Source organism: Ambystoma mexicanum, chromosome 5q, assembly GCF_040938575.1.
Source record: "Ambystoma mexicanum isolate Mex_15411 chromosome 5q, UKY_AmexF1_1, whole genome shotgun sequence".
NCBI classification, from domain to species: domain Eukaryota; kingdom Metazoa; phylum Chordata; class Amphibia; order Caudata; family Ambystomatidae; genus Ambystoma; species Ambystoma mexicanum.
In genome coordinates this window covers 1086248745-1086263247 of record NC_090933.1, presented here as the reverse complement: position 1 = coordinate 1086263247, position 14503 = coordinate 1086248745, and the positions used below count along the sequence as shown (strand labels likewise).

The following is a 14503-nucleotide window of genomic DNA, read 5'->3' as shown; positions in this document are numbered from 1 at the left end:
CACTCAACAATCCAGTACCAAAGGACCCAGCCAGTGCAGATTAAGATGCTAGTGTCTAATGAAGGTGTTCAGATCAGCCCAGGTTGCTGCCCTGCAACTATCTTCAATTAAAACACCCCAGGCCTCTAGCCAAGATGCTGACGTGCCGCTCCATGAATACCAGCGAAGGGGAATCTGTAGCAATGAGAAGAACCATCATATACAGGGCTCACTCTGGTTATCTCAGAAATAACATGACGAGAACGAGAGTGCAGGAATCATATTGGTGGCCAGGAATGGACTTCGAAATACGGACAGTTGGAGAGAGATGTCATGAATGCGTAAAGAGAGACAAGCAACTCAAAATAAGACATGCGCCACTACACCCAACAGAAGTGCCAGAAGGAGTGTGGCAAAAATTAGGCATGGACTTCATAGGCCCGCTTGAGCAAATGGAACATGAACACAAGTATGGAATGGTACTAGTGCACAATTTATCCAGCAGTGCTCCAGATAAGATGTTGTGGTGGGAGTATTTTACTCTCTATTTTTAAACTTTGAGAGTAAATGTGATTTTAAGAGAGTAAAAATTACTTTTGTCCTTCGCAAGAGAGTAAAATGTATGCGACATCCAGCCGGCGTGTGAAAAAAACTGTATGGAAATCATTACTGTGCGGCAGCTTTCTACATTGTGACAGAATACACCTTTCATTATTTCTGGCCATTTGCGCTCTCCTGTATATGTTTAATGTTGAAATCACAAAAACCTAGCAAATTATATAGTAAAGCATACATGAATTTATATTGTGCATTTTGAGATTCAATAGCAGAATTGTCTTTTGATGTTTAATGAAAGTCCTAATTTCCTGGAGCTATTACTACCTAATGGTATGCCAATGTTATGCTACAACAGTGCAGAGGGGCAAGGACTCCATGCCAAATTCTATATCTAATGTAGTGGTCACATGGTTATTTATATAGCTCTTTTGGCAAAGCGCTGTACATAAAACATATTTATCACAATTACCACCAAACCAAAGTCGTTACTCTTTTATCAACCTTGAAAGGATGGATGAAAGGCTGAGTTGGACTTGCCGGGATAAGAACCTGCAACCCGCAGAGATTGCAGCAACGAGTGCTCAAACCGCTGAGCTATCTTATTGGCACACATCCTTCAGAGGTTGGTTAACCGAGTATCGACTGAGGTATAATGATCACAGTACCTAGATGTAGGACGAACCATTTATGAAGCGCTACATAAAGTTAAATACCTATCTGGATCAGGGACAGGTTTTGCTGAGTTTCTATTTCAATTACCAATGTAACTTTCCTTTGTTTTTTTTTTTAACAGGGCTTGCAATTTCTTGAGAGTCAGGTTTTGGATGTTTTATTTGTAGTCTTAAAGATTTGAGAGGCTAGAACACATGTGATCAGTGTAATGACAATTACTCACCCTTGAGCAAAGACTCTGCTGCCACTGACCATTTATAGTAATGTACCCCATTGACTGCAAGGAATGGATGTAAACTAGACTGCATAGTCATCATTTTGCACACTGTTTTTATAATTAGACTGTACATTAAATTAGAAGTAAAAATGATCTGCCTCTGCATGATTATGCACACAGGACCGGAACTCTGAAAAATACAATTGTGCAATACTGGTTTGCTTTCACTGGAAAAAAAAAAAAGCATAACTTGTTAAAAAACAAAATTCTCAATTGCAACTTAGTTTTCCATCTTATTAATTAGACAATCCTAAAACTGTAGGAAAACATGCACAGTGCTTTTGAAGCTGAATGTAAACAAACCATTCCTTTTATCAGTGTGCAGTTTATTTTTTTGAAAGGCTTCAGAGAAACACATTCTGTTTCCGAGGTGGCTTGCAATTACATACAAGTACATAATAATCACAAGAAGCCTTCTGGTTTCGGTCAAGTAACCTGACCTTTGCACTGCCCTCTGCTCCAAACCTTTATGTAAATGTACCCAGGAAAATAACAAAGCTGGCGTATTTACAAGATTTTCATGCGTAAAAAGGCCTGGTACTCGCCTTATCTGGAGCACTGGGTAGAAGTCGAGTTTGTTTCCAACATAACCACAGCTACCGTGATTCCGTTTCTCAAGAACATTTTTTAAAGAGAAGGACTGCCAAAAGAACTTGTCACCGACAACGGTGTACAACTTGTATCAAGAGAAATGGAAAAGTTCATGAAGGAGAACAATATCCAGCATATTAAAGCAGCCTTATATGCCACACAAGCAAATGGGTTGGTCGAACGCACCAACAGGTACATCAAGAGGACCCTGCAGTTAGCTACCGCAGCAGGTCTTGATCCTCATAGCACAGTCAAGGAAGCCGTGGCTGCCAATCATCTTACCCCCAATGGGGTTACTAATATATCGCTGTTACACCCCTCAGAAGACGCAGGGCAGCGTCCATGATGGTTTCGCCATGTTTGGAAATATAAGAGGATGACGTGGTGGACAGGGAAGAATTGGTGTGGCGGGCGAAGAAGAGCAAAGAGAACATGAAAAGATATAGTTACGAAAGAAGGAAGCCTCAACAAAGCACTGTTCGAGAGGGTGATTTGATAAAGATTAAAATGCTACATAGAGACCCCTTGACAGGGTCCAAGTTCAGCAGACAAGTGAGAGTGGTGCAGCAAGGAACAAATCATTTACGTACCCAAGATAGTAAGCGATGGACTCTGGAATGGGTGGCGCTATACGAGAAAGGGGCAGGGGAAACACCCAGCCCCGCAATACAAGAGCAGGGAGCAGAAGAGGGGAGGTCAGTCAAGGAGAAGTCGACAACGAGAGAGCAACCTGAACATGAAGTGGAACAGGGTGAATGTACCCCATCACAAGTGGAAGACAGTCCGAAGAGGAGTGGGGTGAGACAAGAGAGATCTAATTAAAGGAGAGCAACACTGCAAGAAGAGAATGCAGATTAGTCGACCACAAAGAAAGAAGACCAGGAAGATACACAGACTACGCGATGGAGTAACTCAAGTTTTCCAACAAAAGGAGGTATGTAAATGACCTCACGGAAGTCGCACAGCAGTCTCGCAAGATTTCGAGACATGAAGTGCAGACTTCCCGCCAAGAGGCATTAGGAGTGCGGCAAGCAAGCAAACAGGACGGATGCCCAACGCTCTACTCACAGACTAGGAGCTTTACATAAACGTACCAATTTAAACAGCTGACAGGGCGATTCCAGATGGGACTATACTTATGCATGTTTATGATGTTGAGATAGCTTTCAGCATGTTGCTGACACCGAGTATAAGGAGAATAAATACCAGTAATCATCTCATCATGCCTGCGTGTGATCCTTACTCAGACTACAACAGTTATGTTGGGTTATGTGTTGAAATGTAATTTACTGCTAATGTTACAAAAAAAGTGGATATGGGTAAAAGGGTGTAAATGGCCCTGCATGCAACAGAGGTTGTGTCCTGCGAAACCATTTTGTAAAGTTTAGAAACCTTACAATCACTGACACCAAGGAGAGTATCTGCGTATTCGTATGCTCTGGCAGCAGGCAAAGACGGCTTCAGCAGGACCTAAAAATGGCATGGTTATCTACCTTCCCAAAGGCAGTTAAACTATGAAGGTAACAACTCTCCAAAGATGGCATTACTAATACTGGTAGTTTGTCTGAGAAACTTCAGTGACCCATGGCTTTTATTTAACACCCACAGCATCTAGAAAATAGGGCTCAATTTCCAAATCAAGCTAACTGGTTAACATACCAAGCATCAGATTATTAAACCAGAATCTCCGATGAAAGGGCTGCCAATATGATTACTGCCCGAATAGGGAGATGGAGCCCGATTTCCGTAGACGGAAAATCAGTCGAGGCTCAAACGGAGATCCCTCAATCCACTTTACCCAGGCTATCTCATTACTGCTACCCAAGGTGACATTAAGGAGAGGGAGGAGGTGAAAGAACTGCATTGAACATGAACTCGCGCTCTGCTACCTGAAAACAAGCCAGGACTCCAAGTGGCGTAGAGATTTCTTGTAGAGTCGCAGCACTTTCTGCTGGTGAGTAAGATAGGCGTAAACCATGTTAGTACCCCGACATGTACTCCCTCTCTCTCGCAATTCCAACGAAGGGAACCGGGGCACCCAAAGAAATAGAAGACGGGCTAAGACAGAAGGTTCAATACAAGTAATGGTTGGTCATGGGTAACGCAGGCGGCCATCTTGGAATAAGAGTACCCATGGTCTAATACACAACCAAAAGAGATTAAGTAGGTTTACCGAAAATCTATTGATTTATTTTATTATGGAATAGTATTTAGTCTTTTCGTTGAATTAAAAATGAATCCTCGGTTCAGGACACCTACTTTCTTTCTATGTAACTAAAGTAGGTAGAAATCGCGCTCACTGCTAAGGCACAAAAGAAGGACGAAAACACAGAGGCTCTGTTACAGTGCAGCGGCCATATTAGATCAGTAGTAGTCCATAGTCTGGTACAGAAAGGGGACGTAAAAACTAATGGCGAAAAATAAGTTTCCTATAGTTTTAATGGTCTGTGTCGTTTGCAGGCGTGGCATGCCCTTTTAAACCATTAGCAGAATGGCAAATATTTGTTTCAAATAAATCGTTGTATCCATATAATGCTTGAACTAAATAGTCTTATATAAACAGACAATAGAAATCTATCTGAGGTTTATGAGCTAAAACAAGGGTCTGTAACCTGCAGGTTTTTTGATATTTTGGATTTCGACTTCCATGATCCCTCTCCATTGATTTTGCTGGGTACTGCTGTTGGATGTTGTAATTAATCGAAAACATCCAGAGAGCCAAAGGTTGCAGACCATTGAGCTAAAGTAACAGCGGTTCCCTAACCCCCAGTCCGCTACCTTTAGGAGAGACCATAGAGAAGGCAGCGGTACCGCAGGGGCCGATGGGAATTCGGAGGAACTTCACCAGCTGTGCAAAACCTGCACCAGCAACATGACCCGCTTCAAACTGATCGGTAAGGAAACCGGCATGTTTGACATGACCCCAAAAGCATTGAGTCTCCGTGGAATTCAGTAAATCACATGGCGTGGGCCCCTTTCAAGTGTAATACTACCTCCAACTTTGGAAATTCATCTCAGGGAAACCACTAACAAAGCATGCGCATGTAAACCCCTAAACCCGTCCTCATTCTGTATGTGCACATCCATGTAGGCAACACTTAAAATGACTTAACCAACGCTGTCTCGAAAGTTGTCACTAATAGAATGTGTCAAAACTTGGGAAAGAGGTGAAAGGCCTTAGCACACTGGCTACCTAAATGTGATCAATCAATACCGAAATCTGGTTTTCAATTGAAATTCGCTTAGGACGGTTTAACTGATGAGTCGATACCATACTCGGGATGCCAATTTAGCTGGGTTTGAATGAAACAAACTAATGCATTACAAAAAACATTCTTTAACTTAAATTGAAAAAACTGAGGTTACTCACCCTGATGCTACAGTTAATTTGTTATTGGGATTTATATAGCGAGCCACGGAGCCACTGACATTTGCATCGTCTCCAGGCACTCTGGCAGATCTGAAAATAAGAGAGGGGTCAGTTTGTTAGTTGGAGGAGAGGGAGACCACACACAATATTTTGCTTTGGTGCTAGTAGTTTCAGTTCGGAAAAACAGTCACTGTCTGGGTATGATTCAAGATGGTTTGGGTTGGTGGGTGTGCGAGGCATTTGCGGCCCTATGTGCCCGTGGTGTAAGTCAGCATTGGCTGTGTTGAGATTGTATGAGTTATTGGAGGAGGTGTGGCCTGATGTCAGTCTGTGTGAGCAGGGTTTATAGGTATGTGTGCGTAACATGGTTGGTTTCTGTGTGGTAAGTTTGCAAAAGTATGGTTTGTGTGGTGCCCCACCTCCGGTCACCGGGGCGGGCCACAGATGGTGTCACGGCACCCAACACGGCACCAGGACGCTTGCACGCAGCAGGTGAGAGGTAGGGATCACACTGCCCAGTCCGGATCACCGGAGTCAGCGATCCCAGCTGGGGGCACCCAGCTCAGATCAGCCTTGGCGTGGGGGCACCCAGGCCAAGGCACACAGCATAGGCCACGATCACGTGGCAAGGCCCACGGTCACTAATGGGACACAGACACGAGTTGCCGCTTCCTGGGGCTCTGCTGCACTGATTGGGCGTGCCAGCAGAGCCCCTTTTATTAGAGAGGCGTCATGACGATGTCATGGCGCTCTCTCTAGCAAACACTAGACCCCCACACATAACATCTTGTAAATGTATACTGCATCACTGGAGAAATTGGGTAGCTCAGTACATCACTAGGATTTATTATCTGAGTGAGCCATGGGGAGTTGGAGAAGGGGTTTTGGGTAGATGTGGTAGGGGCCTGCAACATCAGACCTGCTGCACGCCTCTCTGTAATTAATGACACAACACACGGCAAGTCTGACCCAGGCCTGCCATTGCGTCCGCACCGTGTCCCCGTTAATTACTTTCTTTCACTAGTGAGGTAGAGTACTTACAGAATCAGGACGTCCTGCGTCATAACATCCCTATCAACATTTAACACACTTTTGTTATTTCTGAACTAAACAATCAGCTGCTAAAATACTTGTTGTGTAGGATTACTTGATAACATAGTCTCTTATTCTGTTTGGTAGTCTTCGACCCGCCCGACAGGGGTACTTGGGACTGTGGTGCTGATCATGTGATTGAGGTGTTGAGGACCCTGAGTAACTCGCTTGAGCTGCACTGATGTCCCATGTCTGTTTGCAGAGGAGGAGTGCAGGTGCTGGCATGATCATCTTCTTCACTGTCGGAGACTGGGCTTCTGGTAAAATCGTGCTGTTGAACCAGCTGGAGTTACAGGTTATGGACATTGTACCCTTTTTTTGCCATGGAGCCTTTGCTTTCGGTGATGGTCTATGGGGCAGTCTCGTATGGTAGGCACAATTTAGGCTGAGGTTGATGCGTATAACTAAGCACAGTGTGTCCCCCACCTCCACTAGGGAGTCCTTCAGTAGTCCCTTCTCACTTTTCTTCTGGTTTAGTAGGACTTGTGTCTGGTTCTGGCCGCTTCAGTTATCTGGATGAGTGCTTTGGGACTATGGAGCGCACCTTGCGACTCTGATGGGATTCAGCCGGTCCGGTCCCGGTGGTCGCATGTGGGGTGGGGCTGTATTACTCAGTCACATAAGTCGGTAGGAATTCCCAACCTAGATCACCTCAGTAGGACCCCTTCTTCTCCGATGGATAGTTCAGCCCATAACTTTCATAGGCCATGCTGGAAGGCCTGAGTTTCTGATGTTCCTTGTAGGTTTTCATTCCGGGTTGTGGCTTCAGCTATGTCTTACAGGGACGTGGATTTTGGACTTACGGCTCTCACGACCATGCTAATTTGGTGACTGAAGATATATAGGTGGAAGCGCTTACATCCCCATTGGATTATAAGGGCTTCTATTTCCATCTGGGAGTAGGTAGTGAAGGCTGAGGGCCTTGCTGGCCTAGGCGATAGGCCTCCTTTTGCTGTGGGGGTCCACCTCTGCGAGTACAGCACCTGGACAGACCAGACTTACATTGACTACCTGCTTTGTGGGTCTTGATAGGTCGAAAAATGCAGTGTTCATTTCGGTGATGAGGACTGACTTCATGTTATCGAATGCTGATTGCTCACTCGTGCTCCAGTCACTGTCTTTTTTGGTGAGTGCCCTTAATGGCTCTGTGATCGTGGCGAGATTATGGATAAAGCGGCTGCAGCAGTTTACTATTCCAAGGACACTGCACACCTCCGATGGAGAAGTCGGGGTGCAGGCGCTTTAATTACCTTCACTTTGCAGGGTCAGTGGGCAATACTCCTTGAAAGACAACGCCAAAGAAATCCACTTTGGGTGGCAGAAATCAGCATTTTCTTCCGTTAAATGTTAACCCATGTTGTCTGAGGCATTGAAACACTGCTGCTAACTTTTGAAAGTGTTCCATTCCAGATGCTGCATAACTGAGCACATCGTCGGTCGTGTTGATGACATCAGGCAGCCGTGGTAGCACTCCTCTTATTGTATGCTGAAAAACCTCATACTCAAGGAGGCTCTAAAGCTGAGCCTTTCATATTAAAAATGGCAATGTGGAAGGAGAACGTGGTTATGGTCCTTGAGTTCAAATGGAGTGGCACCTAATGGTAGCCAGCGTTCAGTTCTATGATTGAGAACACACTTGCACCCTGCTGGTCGGCCATAATATCTAGGGTAGGGTTACTGTGTCTCTCCCATGAAATGGCCCTGTTTGGGATTCTCGGGTGCATGCAAATCATTGTACAGGTAGAGCATCTTGATTATTACTTTATCATGTAATCATACACAAACTAAATGACCCTCCAACCACACTATCTGTCCCATGAAGGACGTATCTATCCCTAGTCGCCGGTGATGAGCCGCCTATCTAGGGAGAGGGGACAGAAGGAGGCTTGTAAATGAATTAATGGATCAATTCAAAAGGAGAGGGTTGTTCATAGCGTCACAAAGTTGTGCTTTTCCTAGCATTGCATGCATTGCAATGGGTCCTTCTTATACACAAGGGGCCAGGAAGTGCAGACAGGTGTCCTGCATGCTCAGCCATGTTGCTATGGTTCGGGTTGGGTGCATACATCTCAGTAGTGCTCTCTCTCATCATGCCATATCCCAATGGGTGATCCTGTAGTCCTTACATAGTAGCCAGTGTTTGCTAGCTGGTGTATTCATTGAGACCAGTGCTATCTGTGCGTAGTCGGAAAAATCCAAAGTTCTCTTTTATACAGTAATGCGTGTAGATCGCCACCTCTCCAGGGAACCACAATCTATGCAGGATATTGAATTGTATGAGCTGGCAGCTGTTGTTTCGCCCCACTTTCTGAACCTCTCCCCAGATTTTCATCCATTAATGCTCTGAAATTGGATTCCCGATATCTTCCTCCCATTTACTCTGTACCTTTAACTCTTCAGTGGGGAAAACACTGCATAGTGCTTGGTACATACGAGAAACCCTACCCCCTTCCCCTCCATGCAAGGAGCACCTGCATTAGCGGACTTTGTTGTGGCCGCCAGTCGTTTAGTCACCATACCATACGTCAGGAAGTGCCCACTCAGTCCTCCATAGCGAATTCTCCATTCCTCGAATGGTAGCAACTTCCCATCTTCGAACAAGTCCCCACAGCGTCCCACATCACCTGTTCTCAAGGTCCGAGACCCCCACCCTCCTCGGCGCCAACCTACGCCCAGCGTCCGCTCCCCACGGAAGGTCTGCTCTCTACAGGGCCTTCAACACAAACCATTCCTACTCTGGTGTGTCGAAAGCTTTCATTGCGTCGAAGGATGCCAATGCCGCTTCCACCTCAGAATCATTAACCTGGTCAATAACATGGTGCAAACGGCTAAGATTCATTGAGGTACTACACCCCCCCACAAATATACATTGATCTGAATGCACCAAAACTGGAGCCACCCTAGACACCTTCCCAGTATCTTGCCGTCGACCTTTAACAATGAGATTGGGCAGTAGGACGTACCCTCTAAGGAATCCTTACACCCTTTCAGCAGCACCGTTATTATTGCATTCCTCATTGAGCCCGGGAGAATCCCGGTTCAGAAGGCGTCATCATACTCTCTCTTAAACTGCGGGATCAGGAGATCTGCATACTTGCAATAGAACTCTACCGGGAAGCCACCCCCCCCAGGAGCTCTACCTTTGTGCATTATCCGCAACGCCCTGCCAGTTTCCTCTTCCTCCACAGGTCCCTCCACTTCTTCCCTTGTATCCCCCTTCAGGGCCGGCAGCCGTACCGAGTCCAGTAGTTCGTCCGCCTCTTTCTCAGAATAGGTGCCCTCTCTAGTATATAGGGATTGGTAGAATAGCCGGAACATCTCAGTGATCCCTTCCTGTCACCCGATACCTGTCTAACCTGGGTAATGATGGTACAGGGTTGCTCGCAACTAATCAACCAGGCCAGTAGTCACCCAGCTTTATCTCCCTCCCCATGGATCCCCACATCCCGCCTATTTTTGTCAAACAGCGAGAGCGAAGCTTGCTGTTCACAGTGTACCGCCAACTAATTTGCCAAGTCTTTCCACACCTGTTTGCCCCCGCCTGATCTTTCTCCAGCACCAACACCCTTCTCTCGGTCTCCCGCAACTTATCCTACAGCATCTGCATCACCCCTGTTACCTTCGATATACAGCCCCTCTAATCGTTGCCTTAAAGGCCTCCCATGGCACTAATCCTTCATTACACTTAAAGTACAGCACTAGCTCCTCGTGTAGCGTTCCCACGAACCCCACATCCTCCAGGGATTCAGCGGATAGTGTGAGAAACCAAAGGTTGTCTCACCGACTAGTGCTTTGGGATCTGTCATCCAGATGGCCGGGGCACAGCCATCGCTATTGGATCCAGACCCCGGGGGTGAACAGTGCGGGCGGATCTGCTGGTTGGGGTGTACTGTGGGAGTGGGGCACCCAGAGGAGAGACGCGGTATCCCTACACCCATTTCCCTGTAGAACACCCTCATTCTATATACTATCTAGGAACCTTGTCCTCACCCCTCCCTGTCCTTCACACACTGTGCTGCACAGACAAAGCGCTTCAGAGAAAGATAGACTTGCAGACCATCCGTCTATTTGACATGTCCCAATATCAGGGTCACGCAGAGTCAGGCACTTAATCCTGATTACGCGCACCTGAATCCTGTTCCCTTGCCCCACTGGATTAAAAAGCTGAGCATGAGAGCACCTAAAAGGCAAGGCGAGCAGAACCAGCAAAGCGGCAGGAGTACAGATCCCGTGAAATTGGAGCGAACCGGAAAGCAAAGCAGAAGGGACCAAGAGGCGAGAGAAGGGCTGTGGTCTGGCTAGCTGCTGATTGAAGGTCATACAGACTTGTGCATTAGCAACCTCCTTGCTAATGCACAAGGTGAAGGCGGGCCCTCCTTCGGGTGAACGACGGAGTTGGTAGGAACCGAGCTGTGCCGATAGCCATGGCTTCAAGGAAACGCTGGAAGAATGGTATCTAGCGCTACCAGTGAGTGAATTGTGAGACCGGTTGGCGTTATCGAGTGAAAGATACCAAAGCGTTTGATGAGACTCACATGGTAAGTACGTTGTAACTAGAAGGATGAATGCAGAAGCTGCGCGTGTCATGGAAAACCACGAGGGAAGCCTGCAACATTGCGAATGTGTTTAAGTCTTACCTATGCTAAGAATAACGGAGTGGTCTGGTAATAGAGTATTACCTTCTCGAAAGGCTCTGCACCCATAGTGAAACTGTTCGATTAAAAGCAAGAAAATTAGAAAGACTGCAAATACTAGATAGGCTCTAGGAGAGGCCAACCAAAGTCAAAGAAAGTCAACGTGGTCATACGATGGTGCAAGCAAAATCCTTGTACAATCGAAGTCTTTGACAAGTGGGAAACAAAGTGAACAATTGTAAAGTAACACATTGTGATGAAGTTGCAAAGGCAAATGTGAACCCGGCGGAGGGATGCCACCCCAAATATTTGTTTAAAAAGACATTGAGTTCTTGAGTGTGATAAACCCGTAGAACTAATGAAGTTAACTGAACTGTAATTTGAACGCTTTAATGAACCCGACGGAGGGATGCCAGGTGAGAGCAAGGGAAAGTGATTCCCACATTTTGTTAAAGTGACTGTACATTGGTGTAAAAACGAAGGTGAACCTGACGAAGGGGGTATCACAAGGAAGCTGCAGAAGAGAGGAAACTCGCATGGTGAGAGTTTAGGAAAGTCTTGTGATGCCAAGCAAAAGACATTGATTCAAGGGATCCTGCCTTTTCTGAAAAAACTGCTCACTGATGCCTATAGACTCCAGGGGTCTGAGAGTAACCTCTCTTCATCTCATGCGATCTCTGCCACAATTCCACCAAATCGAAATTCTGCACTACCCCCTTCAAGGATGCGGTTGTCTGTTGTTTAGGGTGCCTGGATTTCCCAGTACTGTCTAAATATGGATCCAAGAGACAGCTGAAATCCCTTGCCCCACAGATAAACGTACTGTCCCTGTACCCCCTGTCAGATCCATCACGGAAGTGAAGTATTCCTTCTCATCAGTATTAGGTGCGCTAAGAATTGATCACACAAAGCTTTCTCCCTTCAATCCCACCCACCACCAACACTACCGTCCTGCCCACCTCATTTGTTAATGTCCACCCGCACTAGGGCCCCCGGTGCTACCCAAATCAAGACCCCCCTCTAGCATATGACGAGTACAATCAATCAGTTACTTATAATGCACACTGTCACCAAAGGCTTAATGGCGCAGTCATAGATATCCGCGAGAGACTGAGACAGATGACAGAGAAGGGAGCTCACGCAAAAAGATGGGGGTTTGAGGAAGTGCTTGAAGAGCTCAAAATCATTGATCAGCCGTAGCAGAAGCGGGAGCGAGTTCCAAAGTTTGGGACCCGCCACCGAAAAAGCTCACCCCCCCCCCAACTCTCTCTTTGCGATACCTGGGCACGCATAAAAGTGTGGCATCAGTAGATCTCAAGGTACGACCAGGGCAATAGCTGTGCAACTTCTCTTGGATCGCCTAGCAGCCTTTCCCATTCAGGGCACGCTGGATCATACATGAGGCCTTCCATTTTACCCAGGCTTCCACAGGCAGCCAGTTTACAGACTGACGTGCCGTCGAGACATGCTGCCCGAAAGGAATCCCTTTCACCAGTCGAACTGCCGCATTTTGCAAAACATGCAAGCAGCGTATGAGATGGGCAGGCTGAGAACGGTTGACGGAATTGCAATAATCAATGCAGCCATTTAGGCAGGCTGCTACCACTTGGGCATAAAATCCTATGGGAATGAAGGGGAGGACTTTCTTCAGCTGTTTCAGCTTCAGAAAGCCAAGACGCAAGACCACAGACTGAGTTTATCTGGCTATCTATAGTAAGCGAGGCAGATATGTTAATGCCCAGGTTCCGGACTACTTTAGCCGCCTCTGGTAATGGGCCTAACGCAGAAGGCCAGAAATCGGAGGTCCCGCTTGCAGGGGCTTCCGGTGGCCCCAAGGTCAGAACCTCTGTCTTCCTGCCATTCAGTTTTAGCCAGTTGGCTTCCATCCACCCTCTGATGGCATCAAGACAGAGCTTCAGTTTGAATGCTGTTTACATTTGCCTGGGCCCAGCATAAACAATATCTGGGTATCGTCAGCGTATAAAAAGACTCGGAACCCGAATGACAGAATGAGCATCAGCAGGGGGAGGATATACAAGTTAAAAAGCAGCAGGGACAGAAAAGAGCCCTGCAGGACCCCGCATGGGACCAATTGGAAAGGACCTATAGGGAGTGGGGTGGTGGGGGTAGAGGAGAAGCCATCTGTACGCGGGAGGGCAAAAAAAGCATGAAACCAGTCTAGGACTGGACCAGAAAAACTCACCCCTTGTAGTCTGGAGAGTAGGATCCCGTGATTAATGGTGTCGAAGGAGACCGACAGGCACAATAAAATAAGACCTACCGTACCGCCCTCGTCCCTAATAATGGTGATATCATCCAATACTGCTACCAGCACCGACTCCGTTCCCATCATGCCATCATGGGACGAAAACCCATCTGGCAGAGGTCTTAGATGTTTTGCTCCTCCAGAAACTCCCTCAATTGGGGGCTTCCAGCACTTTCATGAAAAAAGCAGTAATTAAATTGGGTGATTAGTTGGAGAAGACCGAGGCGTCCAGTGATGGTTTTTTAAGCAGGGGGATCACCAGTGCTTCTTTCAATTTAGAGGGTATTAAGCCATGCACCAGCGAAGAGTTCACTGCCTCTGAAAGAATCACGAAGAAACCCTCGGGCGGCTGCTTAAACAGGCCTAAGGGAATATCGTCAAGGGGTGATGCTAACTTAAGGCCTGCCACCACCTTGCTGACCCCCTCTCCATTTATGAGCATAAAGCAATCAAATGGGGTGCCGACCAGCTGTCTAGGCTGTGTCTGGGCAGGAGAGAACTCCAAAAGCGTGGAAGAGCCATTCCTTGGTGCTCCCTTGGTAGAAATGTCTTTTCTAATTCCCTCCCTTTTGTCAACAAAAAAGCTGGACAAATTATCATGCAATACCTGTGAACTTGAGGACCCAGAGGTCCCAACCGGATTGGACAATCTTTTTAAGATCTTTTTTTTGGGGCATTTATAGCCGACCCAATGAGTGGGCAAAGTAGACTTTATGATACACATGACACGCCAAATGAGGTATCATAGTCTTTCCTCCATCTGCGTTCTGCTTGCCGGGTCAAGAGACTATGAAGCTATGCTTTAAACCAGGGAGTGGGGGGAGTAGCAGGGGCAGTGGTCCATTTAAAAGGGGGCAATTAATTCACTGTGGCATCAACTGCAGCCAGCAGTCTACCCATGGGGGACGGAATTGTCCGGGGTCCTTGTAATGCTGCTTGGTAATGGGATGACATTTTTTATAACAGATCATCAGGATCCACTCTGGCTCAGCTCCTTTGGAAGAGTTTTTATTTCCCATTGCTGGATAACATAGGCCTCTCCAGGGCCTGAAAAGGTAAAAGGA

At 46.6% G+C, this 14503-nt stretch overlaps 2 protein-coding genes across 2 annotated transcripts in view; one reads left to right on the top strand and one right to left on the bottom strand.

Annotated features, from left to right (window-relative positions):
- The window catches only part of NDUFB9 (NADH:ubiquinone oxidoreductase subunit B9), a 127027-nt gene extending 122904 nt beyond the window's left edge, over positions 1-4123 (bottom strand). The window contains exon 1 of the mRNA XM_069621595.1: positions 3967-4123. Coding sequence (XP_069477696.1) covers positions 3967-4055 — 89 coding nt within the window. The 5' untranslated portion in view covers positions 4056-4123. The remainder of the gene's footprint in view (positions 1-3966) is intronic.
- Positions 4124-4835: 712 nt separating this feature from the next.
- Positions 4836-14503, top strand: part of TATDN1 (TatD DNase domain containing 1) — a 463190-nt gene continuing 453522 nt past the window's right edge. The window contains exon 1 of the mRNA XM_069621594.1: positions 4836-4971. Coding sequence (XP_069477695.1) covers positions 4950-4971 — 22 coding nt within the window. The 5' untranslated portion in view covers positions 4836-4949. The remainder of the gene's footprint in view (positions 4972-14503) is intronic.